The sequence below is a fragment of the Mastacembelus armatus genome, chromosome 12 (genome assembly GCF_900324485.2).
Source record: "Mastacembelus armatus chromosome 12, fMasArm1.2, whole genome shotgun sequence".
NCBI classification, from domain to species: Eukaryota; Metazoa; Chordata; class Actinopteri; order Synbranchiformes; family Mastacembelidae; genus Mastacembelus; species Mastacembelus armatus.
Window position 1 is genome coordinate 11370602 of NC_046644.1, and position 27422 is coordinate 11398023.

At 39.4% G+C, this 27422-nt stretch overlaps 2 protein-coding genes across 2 annotated transcripts; both read left to right on the forward strand.

Moving 5' to 3' along the window:
• The first annotated feature begins 228 nt into the window (after nucleotides 1-228).
• kcnn2 (potassium calcium-activated channel subfamily N member 2) lies at nucleotides 229-19647 on the forward strand. The gene is made up of 9 exons (XM_026297568.1): nucleotides 229-1098; nucleotides 1518-1613; nucleotides 10250-10668; nucleotides 10864-11005; nucleotides 11207-11317; nucleotides 11411-11538; nucleotides 13504-13512; nucleotides 16306-16375; nucleotides 18956-19647. Exons 1-9 carry the CDS (start codon nucleotides 328-330, stop codon nucleotides 19229-19231), a joined length of 2022 nt encoding a protein of 673 aa, XP_026153353.1. The 5' UTR covers nucleotides 229-327; the 3' UTR covers nucleotides 19232-19647.
• A 2275-nt stretch (nucleotides 19648-21922) lies between these two features.
• drg1 (developmentally regulated GTP binding protein 1) lies at nucleotides 21923-27382 on the forward strand. The gene is made up of 9 exons (XM_026297463.2): nucleotides 21923-22103; nucleotides 23165-23288; nucleotides 23438-23613; nucleotides 23711-23780; nucleotides 24034-24203; nucleotides 24922-25052; nucleotides 25898-26065; nucleotides 26200-26322; nucleotides 27015-27382. Exons 1-9 carry the CDS (start codon nucleotides 22065-22067, stop codon nucleotides 27112-27114), a joined length of 1101 nt encoding a protein of 366 aa, XP_026153248.1. The 5' UTR covers nucleotides 21923-22064; the 3' UTR covers nucleotides 27115-27382.
• Nucleotides 27383-27422: the final 40 nt, after the last annotated feature.

The following is a 27422-nucleotide window of genomic DNA, read 5'->3' on the forward strand; positions in this document are numbered from 1 at the left end:
TTATACTTTCAAAATCTGTTTCTTTTTACTTCTCTTTTCTTTTCAAAAGTGCAGGTTACTCTCAAAAACTGGCAACAGCATTTAATCCTGTAGTTTCTGATGACCCTGGTGAAATAAGGCTGGGCTTACCATCCCATGGTTGCAACCTTTTCATGACGTCGAGCCAGTTGTTTTGGTCCCTTCTGCCCAATCGGAGTCTCCTCTCACATTCTACCGGAGCCGAAATGGGTCTCCTCATGCAGCGACTCTGTCCTCCCGAAACAACCGTAACGCCCTTCGTCGGGTGCTCCGTGGTACCCGACTGCTGCTTTAAAGAGCAGCACTGACATGGAAACCCCATTGCAGCTGCAGAAGGATTTCTTTCCAGAGCAGCAGTTCCAGCACTGTAAGTACCAGCACTACTGCGGGAGGGAGGATCGACTCGTCAAGCAGCACGACCGATGCTGCACCTGCAATAACTGCACCTGTGATGCGAGGAAAAGCCTCGTCTTTCGCGGGACGTCGCCGACCACTGTGGGAACTTTAAGGACACCTTCGGAAACGTCTTCGAGGCAAGGTTGTCAGTACAGCGTCTGCGAGTTCACACCCTCTAGTCATGGTAGTTCATCCAGACATCATCATCCTCACCATCAGCAGCAGCATTGCCGCGATCGGCAGCGGGGCAGCCTGGGCAGTAGCCACAAAGACAGTAACTCCTACAATGAAATAGCCATGAGCAGCTGCAGATACAACGGCGGCGTAATGCGGCCGTTGAGCAACTTGAGCTCGTCCCGCAGAAACATACACGAGTTTGATTCCGAGTCCCAGCCTTTGCAGCCCATCTCAGCCGCAGATGCGTCGGACACGCTAGTATCCAAGCCGGAGAATAATTCCAGCACCCTGATGCCTTACGCATCGGGAGACGGAGCGGGAGGCTGCAGCCACAGCAGCGGCAAATCGGGGAAAAAGAAGAACCAGAACATTGGGGAAAAGCTCGGACACAGGAGGGCCTTGTTTGAGAAAAGAAAGCGACTCAGCGACTATGCTTTAATCTTTGGGATGTTTGGGATCGTAGTTATGGTTATAGAGACTGAACTCTCGTGGGGAGCCTATGGAAAGGTGCGTATTTACTCAGAGCCCATGCCGCGCAGTCCCCATCTAGACCAGAGTTAATTTAGTGGCATGTGAGCGGCGGAGCGAGTCTTTCACATCAAACAACTTCTGACAAAAGTGTTAAAGAAAAGCAGCCACTTCAGCAACAGAAGTCTGGGCTCACTGTCCCGTGTAGTCCCAGCTCCTGTCCCATGCAGGCCAACAGGCCCAGTGCTGTCCAACCATGAAGGGGAACCCCCCCTCCACCATTATAAAAAAAAAGATATGCCAGCATTTGTTGCAGTGCACCTTAAGAAGACGAATTATTAGTCTATGCTTCTTCTAGATTTGTGTCCCACAAGAAAAAGCTGCTTCACACTGTCACAATGTGATTTTTGTCATGATGTTGTGTTTTGTTTGGCTTTAGTGTTGTTGCTCTTTTCCAGGAGTCCCTGTATTCATTAGCTCTAAAATGCCTGATAAGCCTTTCTACAATCATCCTCCTGGGGCTGATTATCATATACCATGCACGAGAGATACAGGTAATGTTGAATCACCTTTCCCTCTTCTTAAATTGTTGATGTTATGGGGTCATCAGCCTGCTGTGACAGTAACACTGTAACCCTCAGTGTGGTGCATCTTATTGAGGATACGCTCAATTTATCATTTAATATTTCTAGGAAGCTGTAAAGGGGATGGTAGGATGGTATAAATAGGTCTGGTGGACCAGAGTGTTTTCAGATTAGTAAAGATCTTCTTTCTTGACTTGCCAAATAACTTCTTGTAAAATCCAATGAAGTATTATTCAGTTTCTCCACAGCTCTGAATAGAGTTATTATTCAGTGAAATTATAGTTGCAACATGAAATTTTAACAACTTATTGGATTTTCATTTGCTTCATTCTGAGATAAAATGCCTTATGCCTCTTCTCCCTCCACAGCCTAAGGATTATTAAGTGCATAAGTGACAGAAGGGTTTTTGCAGTATAGACTATAGTAGACTGACCGTCATCATGTTCGGCCACATTAATGGGTCATTATACAGTTTGATAAGATTTAGGAACTCCTGACAGTGTCCTGTGGAGGAATATAGCCTGGACTGTCAGGCTCCTGTGAGATGTTCCAACACTTGGACACTTTTATGACCTTGCCTCAGAGCCTCGTTGCGTTACTTACACTTCTTCCTGCACTTCAGCGCTTGTGTCTTTTTCGAACAGCCTCAAAATTAATGGCTTCACTTTCTGCAGGGTAGATGCATGTTGCCAGAAAGCTTTCATGTGTTTGAGACATTCTTTTCCTTTTTAATTACACAGCTCGAGCATTTTCCCGAAACCTGACATGTTTAATCACCTTAATGGATTTAGTTTTCAGCAAGAAGGTGATTTTTAAAATGCCTTTAGCTAAACTGCATGACCTGAGCTGACTGTTTTCTTATTGTATTTCTTCATCATATTAAGTCTTAGATGCAGTGTGGGCTTCTGTGACACAGAAAAACATCTAACATATGGATAAAACATGTCCTTTTATCTTTTTTATTCAAAGTTGCATGAGCTGCAGTATCAGCCTTGTTGGTGTATCTAAAACTGACAAATCCCTGAGGAGTATCAATCATTGAAACAGCCCAAAAATAAAATGTGTCACCCCTTCAGATGTCTCATCATAAACCTTCCTTTTTAAGGGATGATAGAAACGCTAAGACATCATCACCATATTTCAATGCATAACAGAAACGTTTTCATTTCCCCTGCACACAGCTCCCAGTAGCTGTTTATAGATTAGAGAGCCTAGTGTAGGTTTGCATGAGAGCATCGTAACCATTTCCCTCCCTTGGCCTCTGCACCTTCTACTCTAATTCTGTGTAAATTATTCAATTCATAAACAAAGCGTTTTCACCTCTTGCTTGCACAAGCTTTGCTTCGTGTTAAATAATGTAACAATTTAGCTGTGACTAATATCTTGCAAAGGTCATCACAGCAAGGTTTCCATTTAGTGAGTTTTATAACAGACTGTGTTAAATTGGTAGTTGTGCAATACATTCATGTTCACAATAAACCAGTTAAGCACTTAAACCCTGAATTGATTCACGCACATTTAGCCACTGTTGTGTATTCTTGTGCGATGCAAAATGTATTGATAATTATGATGATATTCATTTTCCAAAGCTTAAATCCTGTTTTGTATAAAAATGGTTCTGTGACTACGTTCTTTTTTTTCAGGGGAGCTGAAAAGCTCATTTAGCTCTAAAATTTGTTTTGTATTTTTTCCCCTATTCCTCTAATTTTCAGTGGCTGCACATTTACCCCATAGGAAGGCTGTTCAAACCTCTTTGATCCAGACTCCTCACTTCAGTCATGTCAATATCTAACACATTTTTCACCTTAGGTAACTCTCTGTTCAGGATAAATATACTACCTTCTTTGTTGACCTAGATAACTTTATTAAGGGAGTTGTTTGCCTCAGAGTTCATTACTGCAATGCACTTTTCACCACGTATCCCTGCTCCTCAATGGCATTTACTCATAGAAGCCTCAGCACTTAAATGAATCAGAAAACATCATCACATCAGTGCACTCTTACTCATTTCCTATACCGCTTCGCTCTGAATGTAAAAGTTGGTTAGAAGCTCTGTTTCCTGTTTCATCGAGTCTCCCTTGGAACGAATTATCAGTCAGTTTCTGGAAACAGACCATTTCTTATATTTAAATCCAGTTCATGCTGCTTATACTTTAACTTCCACCACAGCTGCTGCTCCTTTCCTTCCCAGCCTGAGGGGCTTTGTGCCTGTTGTAGCGAGTCTGTCATTACTTGCTTCCTGCAGACTGACATATGCGCTCACACACATATACACGTACACACACACACACACGCACACAGACAAATTAATTCTAGCTTGCTAATGACCCACACATGCAGAGGCACTTAAAGGTGTGTGTTCCCCTCTTATTTTCCCTGTCATTTGCTGCTCAATGCATCAGCGACTAACTTATTTGCTTGAAAACTGCTGAAAAAAAATATTTTTATAGGTTGAATTTAAAGACATGTCAAGGGGGGTTACATTAAAATGACTGCACACCAGAATTTAGTCTAAATATGTGGGATTGTCCCAGGACAGACTAAAGACAGAAAAATTAATATTTTTGTCTGTGGTAATGGCCTATTTCAGGTGAATTCACTAATTCATCCTAAACAAATGCTGGGTAATTTAAACATGAAAAGGTTTTTGCAAAAAATATTTTTTAAAAGTATTTTTTCTATGGAATTTATTGTAAAAGGTGATGGATTTCCTTACAGTCAGTAAACCATGAGCGCAACATCAAACTAAAGCAACAGCTCATTTTTTTAGTCGCATGGGTCAAATTTTAAAAATCCTGCAGCATACACTTTCTGTATTGTACCTACCAGTTATTTTTATTTTCAAATATCCTATTACTTATTTGTTTAATCAGGCAAATAATAGGTTTGTCTGTTTAATGTCACAAAAAGTGAAAATTCCTACCAAAAGTTTTCCAGAGCACAGTGTGACAACTTCACATGGGTTGTTTTGACTAAGAAAAGAAATATATCCATCACAGTTCAATCACCATGTCAGTTCAAAGTAGCTGAAGAATAAAGATAATTTTTTCTCTTGGAAATGTAACAGAGTCATGAAATAGAAATGTTTAAGTACTTATATGTATGGTCTTACTTATAGTGTTTTCTTCCATTGCTGAAAATTGGTGCATTGTCCCTTTAAATTACAGCTGACTAATTGAATATATTTAATATTATCACTGAGGGGAAACTTTGTGGCAAATATAAAATTCTTTCTACTGCTGTGCTATTCAGTATGGAAAGTCCCTGATTGGTGACCCACACCTCATTTTTGTTATACTCTAAATGAGCCTAAATTGTTTGTGATATTAGTGGAGTGCTATTTCTAAAGTGCACTTTCCATCTGGGAATTTTTACTCCTGCAGTTACTACATTATGTATGCACATCAATGTGTACTCACAGATGCCTGTCAGATGCAGAGGCACCAGTCAAGATGATGAAATATTTCCCCAGCACTTCCAGCCACTTTTAACTGATTTAGTTGTCAAACTCGGCGAGGACTGTGCCCTCTGATTTTTATATGCTTATAACAACAGGACATATTTCTCTACAGAGTGACTGAAAACTCAAAAGGTCAGGTCAGACAGGGTAGATGTTGGACATCAGTTGTCATTTGACTTGTTTAGGGGTACATCTGCTGTGCTGCAGTGGCTGAGATGGGTGACCTACTGAGACAAGTATACTAACAGAGAGAGACAGCATGTCTGTCTTCTGCTAACTTCCCATAGCGTCTACAATTAGAGCAATACTATTGTTTACTCCTCTTTTGTACATATTGACATTCAGGAATCTAAAGCAAATAACCATACCTTTTAATACTTGTCCTTGAAATGTTAGCTGCTTGATTTAGTCCCTTTTTTTTTTTTTTGTTGACATTTGGCAATTTGCCTGAGGAATTTTTAGACTTTTTGTGTAGATGAGTTTGCTGTGTTGGCAAGCGGTGACTCACTGTACAGTACGAGTGGAAAGGACCTCCCTCCTGACTTTGATTTGTCATTGTCAGAGTCTGATATGAGCTTTGAGTTGGAAGCATCTTCCTTCTCTCACTGCTAAGATGGTTGATGAGTTCAACTTACTCTCAGTCATACAGGCAGCAAAGTTTTCCCTGTTGTCGTATTAACAGCTCTCCTGCACAAGTCCACTGGTATGTTGCTGTACCTTGTGATAACAGCTCTGCAGAGTTTGCCTAAACTAATGCAAAATGCTTTAGGGACTGTTCTGTCTTTGATGTGTACTTTTGTGATAACTGTCAGCGCTGATGTTTCACAGTTGCATAATTTCACATGTTACAATCTGCAGAAAAGATAAAATAACACATTTCTCCAAACTGTGCCAGTGAATCCTGCCAAAACCAGGCAGGGCAGTGCTTGCCAGACCGCCCCTGGCTGGTGTGTATGTGCCAGAGATATAGTGTAATGGCAGGAGATGCTGAGCATTTCTCCCAGTGAAATCTGTCGTCTGCTCGAGACTCCACACTGGAGTCGGATAACCACCAGCGGCTGGTGACCTCAGTGTTTTCACTGCACATGCAGCCTTTCAAGGGCAGAAACACTCAGCCTCCCAAAGACTAATCCTAAAGATTATTTATTGATGGCATTTACTAAATTGTGCTCTGTGTGTGGCTTCAAACATTTATCTTATTTTAGATTATTAATATGTGCAGTTTGGCTGCAACAGCGAAACTCTAAAGAAAGAAAGATTTATATACCACAAGCTTTTACTTCGGCTGAGAGGTTTTATTTAGTTTGAATAGAGGAATGCATATGCAAATGTGACTAAATTTCAGAAACGAAAGCAAACTGAAGTCTGCAACAGCTTCAGATTTACTCAGCAAAGTGGCCTCTTAGTGGCTCACTTTGATATCATAAATAAAGCATTGCATTAACGTCTAATTGGGCTGAACCTCTCAACCTAATTCACTAATGAGATTGAGTGATTTCATTCTCAGTGACAAGATATATGTTCCCATCTCCACATTACACAGATTAAATATTGAGCTGGACTCCATTAGTTATATTGAGCATAGTGAAACCAGTAACCAACCCAGCTAGGTGAGCTCCTCTAAGACTGTGCAGACGCAGACACGGGTCAGCGGCAGGCGAGGATTGATCTCACGACATAGCGACATAAATGAAACTTTCCTATGATGAGCAGAGACCATGCAGCCTTAGAGATTAGACTGTGTTATTGTGTCCATCAGAACACAAGTTGGATTTCTGCAGCAAGCTTGTGATTTGTCCTCATTTATTTGGGGGGACATTTCTTACTGGTCATAAGGGAGTTAAGACTAAGTTTTAGGGTTGAAGTTGTTACACCCACATGTATGTTTGTACATGGCTATAAAATAAAATATGGATCACAGAGTATAATTTATCTTCTCACTTTCCTGTAGAAGCAACTAGCCATGCAGATATTTTTTGGTTTGGTATGGTTGTTGTGTAGTTTTGTTAAAGGTATCTTCTACTATTGGAGGGTTTGCCATGAATTTGTGTGGAAATTCATGTCTCCCAGAAGATAGGGCTTACTGATTTTGCTGCTCACCATTACAATATTTCTCTTTTTGGATCGATTGCAATTAAACTGTGTACACATTCACTTTTTATCTAATATCTAACTTAAATGTCATTTGGGCACAGTATAATTTAGGTGTCCAGTCACATATCAAAGTGACTTCTTTCAACCACTGTAGACACATTCTGTAACTGTGATTAAATTACATTTGTTAAATCATTTTACTTGTGCTCTTCATCTGATATGATTTAAAGCACACAGTTTATTGTTTTTCCACTGCAGATGTAGTTTTCTCCTTCTCTGTCATAAATGCTGCTTCTGCTACTAGCATGGAATATTTGATGCTCCGAGGTAAAGAGCCCTCGAGTATTGTATGTCAGGTTATCCATTACCATAATTGCTTTTACCCACCAAGTAGGGTTTCCTTATGCAACCTGAGCTTAAATGTTTAATTACATTGTTTTGAGGTAACAAACTTTGTAACTGCTTTTGACGGCGCGGTTTTGTTCTTTAAATTTTAAAATAAAACGCTGCTTGTGCTGTGTGCAAACAATAGATTTAGCTGCTTTCAGAGCCCTAATTCTGTAAGTAAGAAACCGTAGTAGAGTGGAGTCCCAGCTTGTGTTTCCGTGTCTATGTTACACTCACTTGGAAAGCCAAACAAGACAAGGTGTGGTTAGAGTTACACACTTCATCTCTGACAGATGTCAGTTTGTTAAAAGAGCTCAGTGTCACGCACTCGATAGGAACAGCTGTTTCTGAAAATTAAATTCATGTGATTTCCGTATTTGGGAAAACTGTGATTGCAGTTTTTAAATAAAATGAACTGCCGAGGATTTGTTGGACAAATTGTTGTCACTCTGGGATGTGTGTGTGTGTGTGTGTGTGTGTGTGTGTTGTTATATACCAGCTTGTTGACAGTTGAAATTTCCTGCACAGTCGCTGCTGGACAGATAATTGGCTCAGAAGTTATAATGAGTGGAGGTTCAGGGGAGTTTGCCTGTTAAAGTGAAGCAGTGGTGTCCAAGTGCCTTTGATATGTGGATCATCCATGTATGTCTGTGAGGACAACAGCCCGACAGTGTAATTGATTTTTTAATGTACTTTCCTTGTCCTTGAGTTGGACATGTTCAGTGAATGCACTATAAGTGTCCATTTTATGTTACATAGCAGCACTACAGAAATACCAAACTAAAATGAATGGAGGCCTAGATGGCAGGACACTGAGTCATGATGTCCATGTGCCTTCAGTGTGTGTTGAACATGATGATTAGTTAACTTAGGCTCGATAGTGTACAGAAATATTGGGGTGGGGATGTGGCTGAGTCCTTTTTAAAACTGGTTTGGACCCGCCTATAACAGGGTAAAAGTGTTGCACCCACTTCCCTAATTTGTCTAACTTAAAACTAAATATTTAAATGGATAAATCATTTAGAATGAGTCAAATTGCATATTGGGAGTTAAATTAGAAAATGTCAAAAAAAACAAAAATTTTGTTTGCCATGCTTTCCAGCTGCACTCCGTTTTTGCAACCAGAGCTAGTCCATGAACATTGTAGAAATCACTATGAGGCATATTAGGGGCATTTGCGACAAAATGCAATCATGCAGTTTTTTCTTTTTCTCTCATTTAAAAAGGCTTCTGCTTTCATGGAAAAAACAGCTGCAAGGAAACCTTGCTTGTTTTTGCTGACAGCAACATTTTGTGAAATGTCTACTGCCAGTTGTGACGGTCTATGCGCAGGCAGACGGCTGTGAGGTGATGGAGTGAAGCCAGCAGGGCCAGCTGTGGGGGAATATCAGTGCGATCTATCAAGAGAAAGAAATTATTAGTCAAATGTGGGGGAAGCTAATACAGTTTGATTGTATTTAATCTGCAACTCACACCAGCAAATATAAAAGTGTGTGGGTGGAGTGAGATTGAGATGGTTTATCTAAAACCATAAACATGATCAAGGATCTCTGTGAGATGGGCTCAGCCATTAGTTTAGAGTGAATACACTGAGCAGTAGCTCCTCTGAGTGAAGATAACTGTGGATTAGATTGAAAGTGATGACGTGGAGGGAGGGGGTGAACAAGAGGAAGGAGGAGCAGCAGCAGCAGACGGGACAATGTGAGGAAGCTACAGTGTATGACAGAGGACAGGGTGGAGAAGACTGATGAGGGGTGTTCAGATCCACCCACACTGAGGTCCCCGGTGAAACCACCTACCTTCTGGTCGCGGCGGCCAGGCGATCAGAACCTGATGCTAATGTGGAGGTGGCAGATGCCTCATCACTCAACACTTTGAAACTAAAATGGTTACTGTGTGCCGCTTATTTTAATTTTTTCATTCAGGGAGAGAAAGGGGAGTATATGACAGAAATCAGTCCTCATACAATTTCTTACAAGTCACAGCTTTACTTTAATTTTTGCCACATTCAGTTTACTGTGACAAAGAGAAGCAGTAAATCCTCCCATTCAATAAGCTAGAACCTGCAAATAATTTTTCCCTTTTTTTTGTTTAAAAAAACATATGAAATGGTTGATCAGTGATCAGAATAGTTGCAGACTTTTTTTTGCTTATTAACTAATTGATTAGTCAGCTCATATTTTCATTTTCCACTTTATAGCTGTTGTATTCTATTAGTAAAATATACTGTAAAAGCACATTATTATTTTGAAAATGTATTCTGAAAACAAAGACATGATATTTATTTATTATTTCTAACCCTTATCACTTACCATTCCTTAAAAGAGCACAGTGTCCTGTCCTTATCATATGAGTTATTTATTGTTTTCTTGCACTGCACCTCAGTCAACAGCTCAGAGAACTGTAACTTGAATGGATTTTATTTAGACAATAGTGAGAAATCATTTTATCATGTGTATCATTTGTCTTAAATGAGCAACAACATGGGGGAAAGTGCTAATGCCTTTAAATAAATGTGACTCAGAAATGTGATGTAGTGGCCTTAGGGTGATTGTGACTTATAGTTTAATGGGTTTAATGATTTCCTGTAGCTTTCTGTGTCACCACGGTGAAAATGTTAGCTGGTTTATACCCTCATTGGCCTCACCTTGCCCTTTCCTTGCAGCTATTTATGGTGGACAATGCAGCTGATGACTGGAGGATAGCCATGACATATGAGCGCATCTTCTTCATCTGCCTGGAGATCCTGGTGTGCGCCATCCACCCTATCCCAGGAAACTACACCTTCACCTGGACAGCACGCCTGGCCTACTCCTACGTGCCATCCAAGACAGATGCGGATGTGGACATCATCCTGTCCATCCCCATGTTCCTGCGGCTGTACCTCATCGCTCGTGTCATGCTGCTGCACAGCAAGCTCTTCACGGACGCCTCGTCCCGCAGCATTGGTGCCCTCAACAAGATTAACTTTAACACTCGTTTTGTCATGAAGACCCTCATGACCATCTGTCCTGGCACTGTACTGCTGGTCTTCACCATCTCGCTGTGGATCATTGCTGCATGGACAGTGAGAGCCTGCGAGAGGTGTCCGAATCAGTTTCTCTTGCTTTTTTGTACTGCTCAGCATGAAACATAGATAAGGCATAAAAATAGACAGCATACATCTCAGCTCACTCTGAGTGTCTGAGCTTCATTAAAGAAAAATATACTCATGCTGTTAAAAGAATATATATCATTTTCTGCAGATGCAACAATAATTGCATATATTGTTTATTACAGGTACCATGATAACCAGGACATAACCAGCAACTTTCTAGGAGCCATGTGGTTGATCTCAATCACGTTTCTTACCATTGGATATGGGGATATGGTCCCAAACACATACTGTGGGAAAGGAGTTTGCCTCCTGACTGGCATTATGGTAAGAAAAGAAAAACTTATTTCGATACCGTGAGTGCTTACATTTTTCTGTGAAAGTTCCCTGCAACAGACAGGGAGCCCCATTATATATGTGATTAACATGCTGCTTATATTTCATGGGTGGAAATCTTAGACAAGCATATGGAATGAGAAGATAATCCACACTGTTCATTTGTGGCAGTCAATTCTTGCCGTTTCACAGGGTGCTGGGTGCACTGCGTTGGTGGTGGCTGTGGTGGCAAAGAAACTGGAATTAACCAAAGCTGAAAAACATGTCCACAATTTTATGATGGACACCCAGCTGACAAAACGAGTAAGTGAATGCTCTATGCTCTATTATTTTGACACTACATGCATTTCAGATATCTGTGCGCCTGACCGAATGGCCCCGTTATTTGCACTTCAGGTGAAAAACACAGCTGCGAATGTTCTCAGGGAGACGTGGCTTATCTACAAGAACACCAAACTGGTACGGAAGATGGACCACGCCAGAGTCAGGAAGCACCAGAGGAAATTTCTCCAAGCCATTCACCAGTAGGTAGCTCGCTCCACTCATGCAGTTTTAATACTTTTTTATCCAGCAGTGTATTTATTTGATTTGCCAATGCAGCGCAAACCTGAAATCTGAATTGTTTGACACCTGTAGCAAAAATATGTGTTCATGTCATTGAAGGATCTTGTAGTTCATGACCGTGTTTTACCTTGACAACCTTTAAATTTGCAGATGTGGTAATGACCTGGCCTGTTGATTCAGCATTATGAAGCGTGGTAAAATGTACTGTGGAACTAAATTTATGTAAATATTCATTGATAAGCTTGTGGTTCTTATTTTATTAAGATGGCATTTTCTATGAATGTGATTTGGAAAACGTCCCATTAATGTTACTCTGCAAATAGTAATTCAGCAGCTGCAGCTTTACAGAATTATTCCTGGAAACTAAACTGATTTTACCTCGAAATGATCTAAGGAAATAGAATTCACCACAGTGCGATATTGAGCTTTCTTTCTCTTACTTTTTGCTGTCAGATTGACTCTTGTGTGTTTGTTTCGCTGTGAGTCAGGTGTTGGGCTCCAGGCCCCAGGGCTGACACATCTGGGTTTTTATTTTGCTAGAGGCTGGTCAGACACTTACCTGTCAGTCTTTTACTGTGTCCCCGGGGACCCCCATAGTGTTATCTAACTCCCAAACAGTATCGATTTTATCCTCACCTCGCTCTTGTTTTTCTTCAGTGCTTGCAAGCACATCTAATCTGTGGCTTCTTTCAGCATCTGCAATCACCTCAGTGCTTTATTAAAATAAAAAAGCAACAAGATGTACAGTGATTTTGTTATTGTGTAGCTTTATGCTCAAGTCAAATGTCTCCTGTTTATATGTTTGTTTGCTTTCTGTGGTTTTATGTATGTATATAGGTCTTCGTGGTCTCCTGTGTACAGCTTTAATTTGCTCATGAATCTTTTGAACATACACTTATGTTTTAAAGACATTAAGATGTTTAATTACAAGGCACAGAAACATACAAATCGTCTGCTGCTGCTGCAACCCGCATCACATTTGTGCCGTTTAATAGCCTTTGGTCATGGTTGCTTTGTTGAGTCATTATGTCCTTGCCGTGGTATTCAGGCAATTTGCAGTGGTGATGACAACGTCTCATGTCCACCTCCTGTTCTGGAGGACAGCCTAATAATGGAAATCCCTTGGAGCTAAAGCTAAATCTATAAAGAAGCAGATTCAGTGGGAAAAAGTCACGTCCGGCTCTGTGTGCAAGGACAACCACTCGGCATGTTATTCTTCATTACGAGTTTATCTTATAAAGATTTTCTTTTCACACATAAGATAATCTGTTCATAGCCCTTTTTAGGGGAATTTAGTGTTGCCTTTTGCCTGTGTGCAGCATGTGCTACACAAACTCTGGACTGAGATGAATATAGGGCAGCAAGAGGCCTAAAACTTAAAAGGTCTGTCAACTGGATGGCTGGAAAAAGCCTACAGCTGTTCATGGGCTGTCATGAGGCAAGAGTAAACATAATATCAGACGTCATTGTGTTTGTTCCCTCTGGTCAAAGCTGCAAGACGGTGTGGAAAACCTGCTTAGGGGTCCTCATCTATCACATTAAAAGATGTGTGGTGTAAACAGTTGTTAAGTGGCACCGTTGACGCTTTGAGGCACTGTCTGTGTGGGTAAATGTTACCGGCGTTACAGTATTTCTGATAAGGACTGGTGTGGAGGGGGGGTGCCGCCAGTCAGTGCGAGCACAGCTGCAGCTACAAGGAACAGTCTAAACACAGAGTGATAACACTTCTGCTTGCAGGAAGGAAATTTGTCAAGGAAAATAGTTGCTGCTGTTCAGAGGTGAGGTGAAAGCGTAGAGATGAGGGTTACAGCAGCCAGACTTGAGCAGAACAGATTTTGCCATCTGAATATGTTTATCTGATGTTGTAATAATTCATTTTGTCTACTTCATGTTTCCTTTTTTTCCTGTTTGTGTCAATGCAATAGAGCTCGAAAGTAAGTCTTCGCCTCACATGTAGATACAGACCTGTTGTGTGCATGCTAACGAGAGCTTGTCCTTGAACCCAATAATGTGACTAAAAACCTACACTCCCTCATTTGATAAGTGAAATTCATGAAATGAAAATGCTATATTTTGCAATGACTGAATTGCTTTATATGACACACTCATAATAATGCCAGATTATTTCATTGAAGTATCTTTTTTAATTAGATGTTGAGATGAACTGAGTAGAAGGTCATTTTGCTAGAACACACAAGTCTCATATGTTCCATTCAGCCTTTTGTGTTGCAATAAAACCACTTTAAATAACCAGCACAAACACCTTTTATACCTTATATGCCTTTTATTGAGAAAACACATGCTGCACACTGTAAACACACTCACGGATGCATATTAAGTGAATTTCAATTATCGGTGATGGAGGGTGTTTTTCCATTTCTGCATGGGTGTGATGAGAATTTTGATCTTTAATCAGAAAGCCACTGATTAAACTCCAATCAACTGTGCTTTCATGTACCGAAGGATGACAGCTAGAGCTCTAAAGAAGATAGACTTGCTGTAGCACAAGTTTATAATTTATAGAATCCCTCAAGCTGTGTTATACAACTTCAGCAGTCATGCTCATACAGATCAGGGCTCAGGGTCATCTTTCGGCGTGTGGAACCATTGTTAACGCCTGTTTCTACATTTGCAGCCACATATTCTCCATTTCTCTGTTGGATGACACAGTAGCAGAGATGCTGATCCAGTGTTATCATGGCTTGTAAACAGCACGGGCTAATAACAAGGACATGCAGCTGTCACGCAGCTCTGCACTAAGAAGAATTAGCAGAGTTGGAGATAGACACATAACACTCCTGAGGTTATTGAGATGGTGCATTTTACCACCCTACAGGCACAGTGTCGTATGCACCCAAATGTCTTCTTAGGTCATGACAGCTCAGTACAGTTTGACCATCCCCTTAGAAATGCTGTCCCTTTCTGTCCACAGGGTTGAAGTGGGAATCATAGCAAGATGCAGGACAGTGGGTGCTTGTTAGTTTAGTGAATTGGAGAAAGAGGAAAGTGACCTGAGAAGAAGGTCAGGGTAAAGCCTCCAAACTTGTGCCTGAGATGACTGTTACAGTAAAACTGTCAGAAAACACAAAACAACAAAAAAAGGATAGTCTGCAGAATGTTCATCCTGCCTATTACACTGAAGAAAAATTTGCATTTCTTTGCACAGTGAGGTAAAAGGAGGCATTGACAAAGAAAGCCAGGTCAAGAGGGTAAGACATATGGTGCAGCACTGAGATTACCTTAACAGATTTAGTGGGGTACTGAAAAGCTTAGCATAGCCGTGGTCCCCTGATGAAAAGCAGACAGATTTAGAGCACCCATTCAAAAGCAGAACTGCCCATGAGGAGCAACTGACTGAACAGGGCGAGTGGACTTTCTCATCCGGACCTCGAGCTGCCTTGTGCTTTGACCACATTTGACAGCTATTGGTCATCCAACTGTGAAATGTATGATTCTAACAGGTCTTACATCAACTGCAAAACCATTTAACACTGAATATCTATTGTTTGTCATCACTTGAGACAGAATACCTTCTTTCTTTTGTCTATCTATTTAAATAATATATATACTATTTTGCAGTAGTATTCTGTACTTTAGAGTCTGCTCTGTATGAAACATTTCAGTACTCGGTTATCAGGATATCTTCCCTTGTCTGTAGTTTCCTATAGTGATTCCTGTGGCACCCTCTGTTGGTCTGTCCTCAAAATCTGCCTGTATTCAGGAAACACAGAAATCATCCTCCAGTGCATTCAAAATTTGTGTATCCTGACTAATTAGCAGACAAGGGGCCCTTCTTGACGTTTGCCTTCAATTCACACACAACCTATTGATCACCTCACACTGAAATTGCATTCGTCTCAATTTGTTATAGGATTTTTTTTCTATGAAAAAACATTGACAAACTTGCCATTGTGATTTTGTTTGTTATTATGCCCAGTATAATTTAGCATGTGTGGGGGATTCAGAGGAAAAACACTTTAAACTCTTTAATATCTTAAAACCACATGTGGCCAGGCCTCTACAATAATGCATGCTTGCTGTTTTAGGGCCCTCCTGAGGCTTTAGGCATTAGAAGCCTAATTAAACAGGGGATGTGAATAATTTAAGCATGTTGTATGGAGTAGTTAGGCTAATGTTGTCAACATAGTAGGATTTTGTGATAGAAAAGTGGGCCATATTGAAAATTCTTTTTCAGGTTAACTTCTTAACAATTTTCTGACTTTCTAACAAGTAATGAATGATTTTCTATCTGATGCAAAACTAACAGCATTTATTTAAGGGGTAATTTTTAATGACCTTTGTGTTTGATAATAATCATTTATAAACTTAAGAGGGTTTAAGCTGAAACTGAACTTGGTGTCCAGTATATGTTATGTCCAGTAGTTATAGGACATGAGAAATGCTGTTTAAACCTCATAGGTGCTCTGATATGACCTCTCCTCATCCCCTTAATATGGTTGTAGGTTATGTATTGGTTGAGTAGGACGTAGAAGTGGTCTCATTCTCGTCAGTGGCAGCCCCCCCCCCCCTCCTCCTTTGGTCTCCTTTTCACTTGCATGCAGCTCAACCAAACAGATTGACCCCTGCAATCCCTGCATTTTCTACACACATCCTGTGCATGTCCTAGGAGTGTTCTCCATGTGTATGCCTTTGTGTGTGCACAACTTTAAAAATGATCGAATTCTGATAGAGTTAATTTATTGGGTTCTGAATGGTCTTGTGTTCAGATTGAGAAGTGTTAAAATGGAGCAACGCAAGCTGAATGACCAAGCAAACTCTCTAGTGGACCTTGCTAAGGTAAGCTAGACCAACAGTCTACTGCTGCATTGCACATTAAGATAGACAACCATCCTGATAAATTTCCTCCTTTGTGTGCTTGAATCCAGTGCATGCTCACTTGCTGAATTAGGTGTGATTTCTAATACAATCAAAGTCTACAGGTGTCAAATAAACAGACAGGCTTTTCACAAGGTGATTAAAAATAATGTGTGTCATGATCTGGGTTGATTGCCTTCACCTTTTGATCTTTAGGGTATGAAATAATGGCTTCATTTTATTTTACAGTGTAAATGACTATCCCCAGGACACGTTCTTCTGAAAATTACTGAATGACTGTAACAAGAAGCCCTTTTGTGTATGAAAAAACCCAGTGCATTTTTTTTAACTGTGTGTATTCTCTGATGTTTGTCTCCAGATGCACTAAACAGAAGTTGACAAACCTTAGGGAGATACCAGGCAGCACGCCAACCTGACACAGCAGAAACAGCAACCTGGGAAGGGAGACACTGTGATCTGATGATTCAGCCAGAAGTAAAGGCAGAGAAAGAATGAACAGATAGGCAGAGCACTTTGACATTCAAAAGTACACAGCAGTTAAGCTGGATTCAGGCCAGCATGTCATGGGAGGTATTAGTTAATATTTCTCAAATGCCTCCTGCTGTAAAACAGCAGTGGGAGCTGGGATGTGACGTTGGATATGGTGGCTTACAGCCAGTGCCATTCAACTAGCTCTTTAATCATTGTTTTAACAGCCTGTAGCCATATGAGGGCAGTGTCATTTCACTCACATTATGCTCTCAGTAGAAAGATGGAGCTAAATAGAGCTGAACATATCATTGCCAGCTGCATCGCCACTGCAGTGCAAAAAGAAATTCTTCAGATCACAGTGAATCTCCTTAACTCATTGCCTCCTCAATAGTATGATATAAAATCATTTTTGTACTCAACATGACTTATGCAGTATTAGGTTCAATGTTGTTTTTTTCCACAGCATGTTCCTCATTTTTGCCATTCAGGCTGAATTATATGATCTCAAATTGCAAAACTGCTCACTCAAGCTGCTGTTTGAAACAATCTCTCCTCTCTCTTCATTCTCATTCTTTTGTCCAGAAAAGGGTGCATAGGGTCATTTTTGTGGTTTCACCATGGGAATGAAGTGGAGTTATAATAATTGCATTTACAATATTCTTGCTCCATCAGTTTCAACCTCCATTTATGATATTTGTTTCTTCACAGTTTACTATACCTATTTTCTTGCTCTGTAGCATTTTATGTCATCACTATTTAATATGTTTCAGATAAGTTACAGATCAGGTCCAGACTTGGTTAAGTTTACCTCTACTCATGGACCTGGTTCCAACTAATTTCTTAGTCAGAGTAAGAATTATATGTGTCTGACATGATACCAATACATCACGTAAGTATTTGGTGATGATATATGAACTGGTACACTGTTGAGTTGAATTTGTAATCCAATGAAAAACAAGAAATCAAGGATTATACTAGTGCTGATGGAAATAGTGTGACACTCTGAAAGCCTCAACTCAGCTACCTGTCAGGTGAAGTGGTGTTAGTGCCACTTTAGTCCTCACTGATTCACACAAACAACCTATCCTACCTCAAATCAGAGGAGGACAAGGTAAGTGACGGATGGCATTGCCTCCAGGCTGCCAGGGATTATTAGTCCTCCACTGCATAATACCTCAGAGAGCACCTTCCAGCAGCATCACTCCCAGTCTTCATTTAAAATGTGACATCGATTTGTCTGTGTTGTTGACTGTTTCTGAGAGTTAACAAACAGCATCTACAGTGTGATGTTAAAGGTCTGTGAGCAGACGGGTGATGCAAAAGAGCAGAAAGCATCATGCAAAGTTAGCAGGCAATTTTTCTGTGTCCTCAGGGTCATTGACTAATGTACTCTGGCCTCCATGGAAACATGAAGTTTTGTAACGTTTTCCAAAGTTAACAGAAAGCATGTTGGTTCTCAAGGTTGCAACTACTGTCTGTGGCATAAAAATATCTCAACCAGATGTTCCTCTGGCCTCTTTTTGATGTGTAATTTGCTTTTCTGCTTTTCACCTCTGCTTCTCTTAGAATGGAGGACAATGGGAAAGTCACTAAAATCAAAATGGGTTAAATAGATTAAATACTAAAAGCTTTTGCTCTGATGTGAAAATTTTGATTGTTACTTCAGTTTGGTTTTTCATGTTAATTGACCTTTGCTTTACTAATTAGACATCCCATTGGGTATTGTGTTAGATTTTAGTAAAGCTTTACATTTTGTGGTTCAGACATCATTTACTAATGCATTTTCATATGTTCTCTTATTCAAGGTTTTCTGTAGTTTGAACATCGTGTGTATTTAGAAAAGGATTTTTAAATGCTAATTTTTCAACTTTATTTCCTTTTCTCTCCTTTTCAGATTGATCATGGTCAGATAACTCAGAGCAATATCAACATCAACCTTTGAAGATGCTTGTGTTTTATCTATAATTTGTGTTGTAATAATGGGGAAAATATACAGTATTTTTAGGTTGTCCAAACTTAAAACCAAATTGGAAAATAATTACATTAAGTGTGTCTCCTCTCCTGTTCCAGACTCAGAACATCATGTATGACATGATATCGGACTTGAATGAGAGAGGAGAGGACATGGAGAAGAGGATTGCTCTGCTGGAGACAAAGCTGGAGACTTTACTGAGTAACTTGCAAGCTCTGCCAGGACTCATCAGCCAGGTCATCAGCCAGCAGCACAGAGACTTCCTGGAGGTGCAGCTCCAGCCTTATGACAAACACAGCCCTGAGCGCTCACAGTCAGTGTCCCGACGGAGGTCGTCTTCCACAGCACCCCCCACATCCTCCGAGAGCAGCTAGAGTCCCAGGGGAATGCCTCCACTGAAGACTTTTGCCATCATATGGCCAAGTTGCATTTATCGTAAAGCCTTATGGTTTCAATAAGTATTATCCAAATTCTGATGACAGAATCCAAGATACTGGGGACAATGCATTTTAACGGATAACTTCATTCTGTTATTTGTTTTTATTACCTCAAAAGATGTTGTTATCCTTGCTCTGGTGACATGACTGCAAATAATGGCACTTCCCTCAGTAAAAACTAGAAGGTCTTTTGATGGAGCTATGATAAGAACTCTACTCCATTTCTATGCAGAGGTAGCCGGTTTTAGATAGCAAGGTTACCAAGTGTGAAACTATTGCACTAAAATAGTGCTTTTCACAGACTTTGTGCTTCTGCTGGCTTGATTCAGTTGCCATGTTCCTCAAAGCAAACTGAGAAACCACTGAGAAATCAGGCAGAGATCATGGAAGTGATATTGAGGAAAAGTGCTGTGTTTGATGGACTGGAATGAACTGACATCAGAAGGCAGATGAAAAACTCTCCTAAACACTGTCTCTCAGAGATAACTTAAAAAGCTTGAAATGAGGAAAAGCATATGTCTTTTAGGTTAGAAACAGCATCAACTATAGTGGTTTTCTTTTTGCAAAATGGCCCTGTAGTAGAATGACTATTTTTGGGGTGACATTGCAAATAATTTAATCCTCTAGTCAAAATGAATGCATCAGAATCTGTACTTGCACTTACTTTTTAATCAATGCACTTCAATGCTGACTGACGTATGACACAATGATGTGTTGCTCATTAAAAGAAAACATTTTGAGTTGTATTGGCATGGGTTTATTACTGTCAATTCTCAATTGTGGCAAATATTGGTCAATCAAGTCAAAGCCCTTTTCCTGTTTTTCAAAAAGAAGCATTAACCTGTAGAAGTCTAAATGTCCTGAGTGATCACAAGCTCAGTAATTACCCCTTGTCTTGCTGTGTCTCACCTCCTGTCCTTCCTTCCTATGCTATTTATGCTTGCTGTCACCCCAGCTGGACAACAACAAATGCTGAACAACAACTTGCAGAAACCATATCTACCTTTTAAAAAGAAAATGCCTATTTTTATATGTTTTGATGAGGACAAGCACACCTCCTACAACTGAACAAACAACAATGGGGATGTAAGAAGTGGCAGATTAAGCAAATCTAGCATATGGTTTCATAGTTTGGACTGGAGTTCAAACACAGTTATAAAGTGGTCTAAGTGGTCCTTTTCAGAGGTTAATTATACACAGATTTATAAATTGCATTATTCTTCAGATTGTATTTATTTTTACAGCACGTGCTCTTGTTGACACTGTGGGCTAAGCTGGAAGACAAGTGTTCAAGAGCAGAATTGGTAAATTCACCTATAGTAGCTGATATTCATTAGGTTTTAAAAATTTAACATCAGAAAATAAATGAAAATATTTTCATTTAATTAAAATATCCTCTTTGACCTTTCATGCTGTCTATCTCCATATCAGCTATGTGAAAAGCCCTGATGTGACTAATATTAAGTAGCCTTCTAGCAGTAAATATTCACTATATGAACATAGTTAATGCAACCGTTTTAACGATGACAGAGTATGGATCAGAGTATGGATCAGAGGAGATGGTGGTCACTCATCAAATCAGTAGCACTGATCTCGTGCAGTCAGCCCCCCAGACAATAGATGGCAGATGTTCAGTCCACAAACTTCAGCAACATAGAAACCAACGAGAGATTATACTGTATGCAACATAAACAATAAACAAATAATGAAAATCTACAATTTAACAAGCCCGTGTTTTTTATTGTGTCAGAATTTGTATTAAATAGGATGTTAAAATATGTTTGTGTGTGTTTCCATTCATAAAGACATCAACATAATAACAGTAAAATTTGTGGTCCAAATCACTTCTCACTTTAATTTGATTTCATTTTGTTGGAATTCTTTGTTGACTTTTCATTGATCAACTCAAAAGCAAAAAGCAAAATTAAGCAAATTAAGGATGTGTGCATCTGTGTATCTTAAGGGAACATTTTGCCCTAGACAGCAATTTGTAGGCACTCAAATGTAGACATGGTTGACCACGGTATATATTTAACCATTTGATGTTTATTAGGCACACACACCTAACATTAATAAAATAACCCTCCAATCAATAAATCCTCCTTCATCTTGGATATAACGTTCAGTTTTTAATTCACCAGTTTTATTTTCAATCCTATGGTTTTATTGGTGGCTGTAATTGTAGTAGCCCACTGTTGACCTGTAGTGTGCTATGCTCAAAGGTATTTCTAATATTACACTTATCAGTAGTGGAATAAATATTCAGATTATTTACTTAAATAAGGTTTACCAATATAACACTTTAAAAAGTACAAAAAAATGTATATTATATTTATCAGTAAAAAATGATTAATACTGGCAACAACAGTCCCTTTGACTGATATATTATATATTATAAACAATCATCTCATCTGAAACATTTGTTGACTGGCCTGATGAGAGAAGGTTGGGAGTTACTGGTTTCAACCCGTATCCATCAAAACTAATCGTCACTGCTTTCTAAAAGCATGTACTAAAAATCTACGTTTCACCTTTCAGGTAGACGCTGTATTTTTCTTACTTTTGTTTTTCTCCTGTGAGTCAACGCACCGGGCACTAGAACGATGTCCTAATGAACCATCGCGAGATTTTCCGCGAGGTGGCGGCTAGTGGTAGTTGCGTGGTTCAGATGGTTGTGCTTGCTAAACAACGTCTAACTTTGTCAACTTCCATGTAAAATATTACCAACTTCACTTAGTAACGCCGAGTTTCCACCGGAGCTGCCGCCATCATGAGCATACTCGCCAAAATAGCAGAGATTGAAAATGAGGTAAGGTCAAAGTAAACAGCAGGCTAATGTATCAGTCACGTTTTAGCTAGTTAACCGCTAGCAGATATTAGCTTAACTGCCACAGCCGGGCCTCGCATTTTATGTGATGTGACAGTTTATACTCTTATTCAAGGTGCACATTTAACCTTATTATCAATAAAACGATAGAAGTTAGAGGACATTGCTCTACGAGGTTGGTGCGGTTCGGTTTGGTTGGGTGGCATTCGCGAAATTATTAATTACTTGTGTCCAAGAGGAACATGGGACATGTCATTTTTACAGAGCAGCCAAGGATTTCCCTCAGTTAGAGCCTGTTTCTTTCTCATAGTTAATGACATAACTTAGATTCTGCCTGGGAGCAAAAGTTTGTCTCAACTCCGGGTCATGGTGCTTAATATTGGCAAATTAAAATGGAAAAACTTTGGAAAGTAGTCCTGAACTTTGGAAAATGGTAGTGCACCTGTAACTTTAATAGTTTAGGCATTCTTAAAACCCCTCTTTATAAGAGGGACCTGTAGGGTCAAACAATACAGAGAAGCCAGGTAAAAGAAATATGTCACCTTACTGCCAGGCTGTTTCCACGCATCAATCCTTAAATCAGCTGGACACCCATGGTTTGTGGTCATTGTGATAGGTTCTGTCATGTAATTATGTGGTTACTGTAAGTCAGTCCCAGATTTGGAGGCTGGAATTAGCTATTTGTGTCAGACCTCATTGTATGTTGTAGTCTGTGATGGTATCTTTATTTAATCTCAAGAGTCAATAACAGTAAAAAAATTTAAAACACTTTAATTCATTCTCAGTTTTTATGGAGGTTATTAGTATCTATGAGAAAACCTTCATTTCATTTGCAGCAGCATCATTTTTCAGAGAAGCTTGTATTAAAGTTGAAAGCCAGAAAAAACACGGGTTAATTTTTTGCTGTATTTGCTTCTCCCAGCCCTTCAAATGCATCCATTTGCTGTGATTCTTCTCTTTGTGCCAATTGCTGGTTATTATGAAATTTTTCCCCAAAGAATGGTTTTGAGACTTCATGCTGGCGTCGTTACTGTTAATTGCAGATGGCCAGGACCCAGAAGAACAAGGCCACAGCTCACCACTTGGGTCTGCTCAAAGCACGTCTGGCCAAACTGAGAAGGGAACTCATCACACCAAAAGGAGGCAGTGGTGGTGGAACAGGAGAAGGCAAGATTATGATATTTAAACACTTAGTCCACATTCTACACTTGCCTCGGCTTATTGTAAACATGCCTTTATGCTTTTTCTTTCCTGTAAACCATCATGGGTATTTGATTTAATTTCTTGTGTGCTTGTTTTGCTTGTGTGTGTTTTAGGTTTTGATGTAGCAAAAACTGGTGATGCTCGTGTTGGCTTCATTGGTTTTCCTTCAGTAGGAAAATCTACACTGCTAAGTAACCTTGCAGGCGTCTACTCTGAGGTTGCTTCCTATGAGTTCACGACTCTTACAACGGTACCTGGAGTCATTCGCTACAAAGGTGCTAAAATTCAGGTACAAGAATTTTTCATTTTTTTCAGTACCCACAAAAAAAAGTGGTTTGTAGTGTTTTGCATAATTTCTTTAAATTTCCTTTACTTTTCCTTCTAAGCTCTTGGATCTTCCAGGAATCATTGAGGGGGCCAAGGATGGCAAGGGTAGAGGCAGACAGGTCATTGCAGGTAAAGATTTGATCTGTGAGGTTTCTGCTAAAATTGAAACAGGTTTTCACTGGAAAAATAAAATTGTAAAACAAAGGATAATATTAGTGTAATTGATTCCCCATCTCAGAAGGTGGAAGATTTTTTTTCCTGTTGTTCCTTTGTTAATTTTGGCATTAATGGGTTCCTGTCATGTGCTTCTGATGGCAGTAAAATATAACAAAAGAGTAAAAGTTCATGTTTTTTTTTTTGTGTGTGTGTGTTTTTTGTTTAGTGGCTCGAACCTGCAACTTAATCCTCATAGTACTCGATGTGTTGAAGCCTCTTGTTCACAAGAAGCTAATAGAGCACGAATTGGAGGGCTTTGGCATCCGGCTTAACAAGCAACCACCCAACATCGGCTTCAAGAAGAAAGACAAAGGAGGCATCAACTTCACTGCTACAGTATGTCTACACAGCAGAACAGCAATTTAAATACACAGATGCTTCACCTCCAAATGAGTTACTGAAATGAAGCATGTAATATTAATGGTAGTTATAACATGGCTGGTTGTCTACTTGTTATTCAACCTATTGAACAGCTGGAAAGGTAGATTATCAACATGTGTGTAGCCATGCTATATGTTTAGAGTTAATTAAGAGTTTGATAATGTAGTATTTTAATTGTCAAGTCTACCTTTAGCTGATTGGCAGTTCATTTTTGCTGATGGGTATTTTTCTGGCAGTCCATTAATTTTAACAAACGTGAAAGCCTTTGGTCGTGTGTGTGTGTGTGTGTGTACAAAGAAGTTATTTAAAAGATTTTAGCTGATCAGTTAATTAATTAGTTAGTCAAATATGTGAATCAAATATGTAAACTGTGGTTTTACATAACAAGGGCTCATCACCCTGGTAACAAACTGAAATTTTTTTTAACACTGCCCTCTGATGGACAATCATGACCTTACACTTCACTACTGCAAAATCACAGCATTTCTGTAATTACCACTGGCTCTATTGTTGCAGCTGGATTCACGTTATACTGTTTTTCGTACATGATGTAAATTGTATATTTTGAAAAATATTGGAAGTACTTCATATAAAATATACTATAATTTCTCTTTTCATTCTCTTGGTCTGTTGTTGATTGGTGTCATTTCTGCCCTCCCACCTCTCTCTTTAGTGTGCACAAAGTGAGCTGGATGCTGAAACGGTTAAGAGTATCCTGTCAGAGTACAAGATCCACAATGCCGACATCACACTGCGCAGTGACTCTACCGCTGATGACCTCATTGATGTAGTGGAGGGAAATCGGTAAGCTGATGAAGTGCCAGAATGGGCCTTCCTTAGTCATTCTTTCTGGGTGTGGCCTGTTGTAGACTGAAATCCCATTTCAATTCCCACCACTGCAGATAAATTTGAAAACATTGTTTGTGTGATATACATGGTCCCAACCACACTTGTATTTTCAGACCACGTACTAATCAGTTTCATGGTTTATATGCTTGTAATGCTTAAAGTGTAATCTCTGCAATGTTATGTCTGACTTAAAAGCATAAGAGATTAGGGTTCCTCAATGTAATTTAATATGAAGACATATGCTTTTAAATTTTACAGTGCTGTCTTTTAGAATTTTATTGCATTGCCATGCTCTGTTGTTTCCAAGGAAAAGTCCAGAATCTAACGAGAGGGCTTAATGCATACAAATTTCACAAAAAGATAAACAGAAATAACAAAAATATAATCTATATAATATAAGGTATTATAAGGTATTTCAATTATATATTTTACAAAAATATAAATATCCTACATGCTGTTGTACAGCAAGTGTTCAGTCTGTCTCCGTGCCTGTATATACATATGGCTGTAAACAGATCTCGACAAATGTATTTTCTAAAGAACAGATGCATTTAAAACCAAGTATGAGAATTACATCAGATATAAACCTGTTAAAATAGGTAGTAATTTACAATAGTTTTGTAATTTTTTATTTGCAAGGAAAAATCCAATTGATTTGTACTTGTTTGACAACTCCAGTCTGAAAACTTGTAAATGCAGTAAAAGGCTAAATGCAGTTCCAGTACAGTGTACATTAATGGTCATTGGTTTTGCAGTAATTTCAAAGACAGCAGCTACTTAATAGTCTCTTGTCACAATAGGGTCTACATCCCATGCATTTATGTGCTCAACAAAATCGATCAGATATCCATCGAGGAGCTTGACATCATTTACAAGGTGCCCCATTGTGTACCTATCTCAGCCCACCACCACTGGAACTTTGATGACCTGCTGGAGAGGATGTGGGATTACCTACAGCTTGTGCGCATGTAAGTGTTGCTAACACTGTCACCACAAGGGGGTGTGAGTGGAGGTGAACAACAGCTGGTGATGTAAATGCTGCAGACTTTATTTTATTTGCTGAGGCTGAAATATTTAACTCTGATGATCCGTTCCTTTGCAGCTACACCAAACCCAAAGGCCAGCTTCCCGATTACACATCTCCTGTCGTACTTCCTAACGGACGAACGTCAGTTGAGGACTTTTGCTTAAAGATTCACAAAAACCTCATCAAAGAATTCAAATAGTGAGTAATGTAGACTAGACTTCTGTTTTTCACTTAGTTGTGTTCTCTAATCACATCCACAGTACATCAGAATTGTAAAGAAACAAAATGCCTGATACCCATAGTTATTATGATCACTCCCACTTTAACATGTTTAAATATAGCTGTAGCCTTACTTGTAGCTCATATGGCTAGATTATTGGAAACAGAATGTCATTCACAATTTCTTTATCCATCATTTAGATCTGTAACAGAAATGCTGTTTATGAACTGTGCTCATTGAATTGTTTGAAAGAACGCAGTCCCTTTAATCAGTCGTTACCCACTTTATGGCAAGATCCACCAAAAAGCAATAATTGCAAAGTCTGGATTAGAATCTGAGACGATATGTAGCACCACTGTGTTCAAGTGGGAAAGATTGCCAGTCAATATTACCTTATCCTCCAGGGAATGAGCGGGTCATGCAATTAGAGAGGCTTTGCAACTAAAGGTTGTCACTGGATCTTATATATTTCCATTGTTATTTACCAAAGAAAGAATGAGTTAAGCTTCATTCCTTATTTTCTGGTGGATTTAAAGGTTTAGATTATTGCATGGTGACCTCTGTCATCTTTTGTTTTGTTTCATAAGTTATTACAGGTGTAATACATACTTATTCTGCCTTGATAAGATCAATTGCACAATGATTTCAGTATTTAACTCTTCTCTTTCAGTGCTCTTGTGTGGGGATCATCTGTGAAACATAACCCTCAAAAAGTGGGCAAGGACCATGTGTTGGAGGATGAAGATGTTATCCAGTTGGTGAAAAAGTAAAAGGAGTCTAAATTCACTGCATGGCCTGCGTATTACAGTTTCAAAGTATTCTGTACAAGTTGCTTATTAAATCACCAAACATGTCCATCAGAGCATGTGTCATGTTGTTCCCAGAGTTTTGCTCTAATTTAAAAAGCAATGACATGGATGTATCACACTTTTAAAAAACCTACAGTGGTTAATACCACAAATAGTTCATATTGAATATTTGTTTGCATTGAAATCTAAAAACATCTGCAAAATAAAAACATTGTCTTTGAGTCTTGTGCAACAGGTATCTTTTATTTATTTGTCTTCTAATAGAGACA

What these genes read in the sequence shown, in the direction of transcription:
- kcnn2 (XM_026297568.1), top strand. Translation starts at nt 328, where the DNA reads ATGGAAACCCCATTGCAGCTGCAGAAGGATTTCTTTCCAGAGCAGCAG. An exon ending in ACAGTGAGAGCCTGCGAGAG is followed by an intron (nt 10,669 to 10,863) that starts GTGTCCGAATCA and finishes TGTTTATTACAG; the next exon opens with GTACCATGATAACCAGGACA. An exon ending in GCCTCCTGACTGGCATTATG is followed by an intron (nt 11,006 to 11,206) that starts GTAAGAAAAGAA and finishes GCCGTTTCACAG; the next exon opens with GGTGCTGGGTGCACTGCGTT.
- drg1 (XM_026297463.2), top strand. Translation starts at nt 22,065, where the DNA reads ATGAGCATACTCGCCAAAATAGCAGAGATTGAAAATGAG. An exon ending in TACCTACAGCTTGTGCGCAT is followed by an intron (nt 26,066 to 26,199) that starts GTAAGTGTTGCT and finishes GTTCCTTTGCAG; the next exon opens with CTACACCAAACCCAAAGGCC. An exon ending in CTCATCAAAGAATTCAAATA is followed by an intron (nt 26,323 to 27,014) that starts GTGAGTAATGTA and finishes CTTCTCTTTCAG; the next exon opens with TGCTCTTGTGTGGGGATCAT.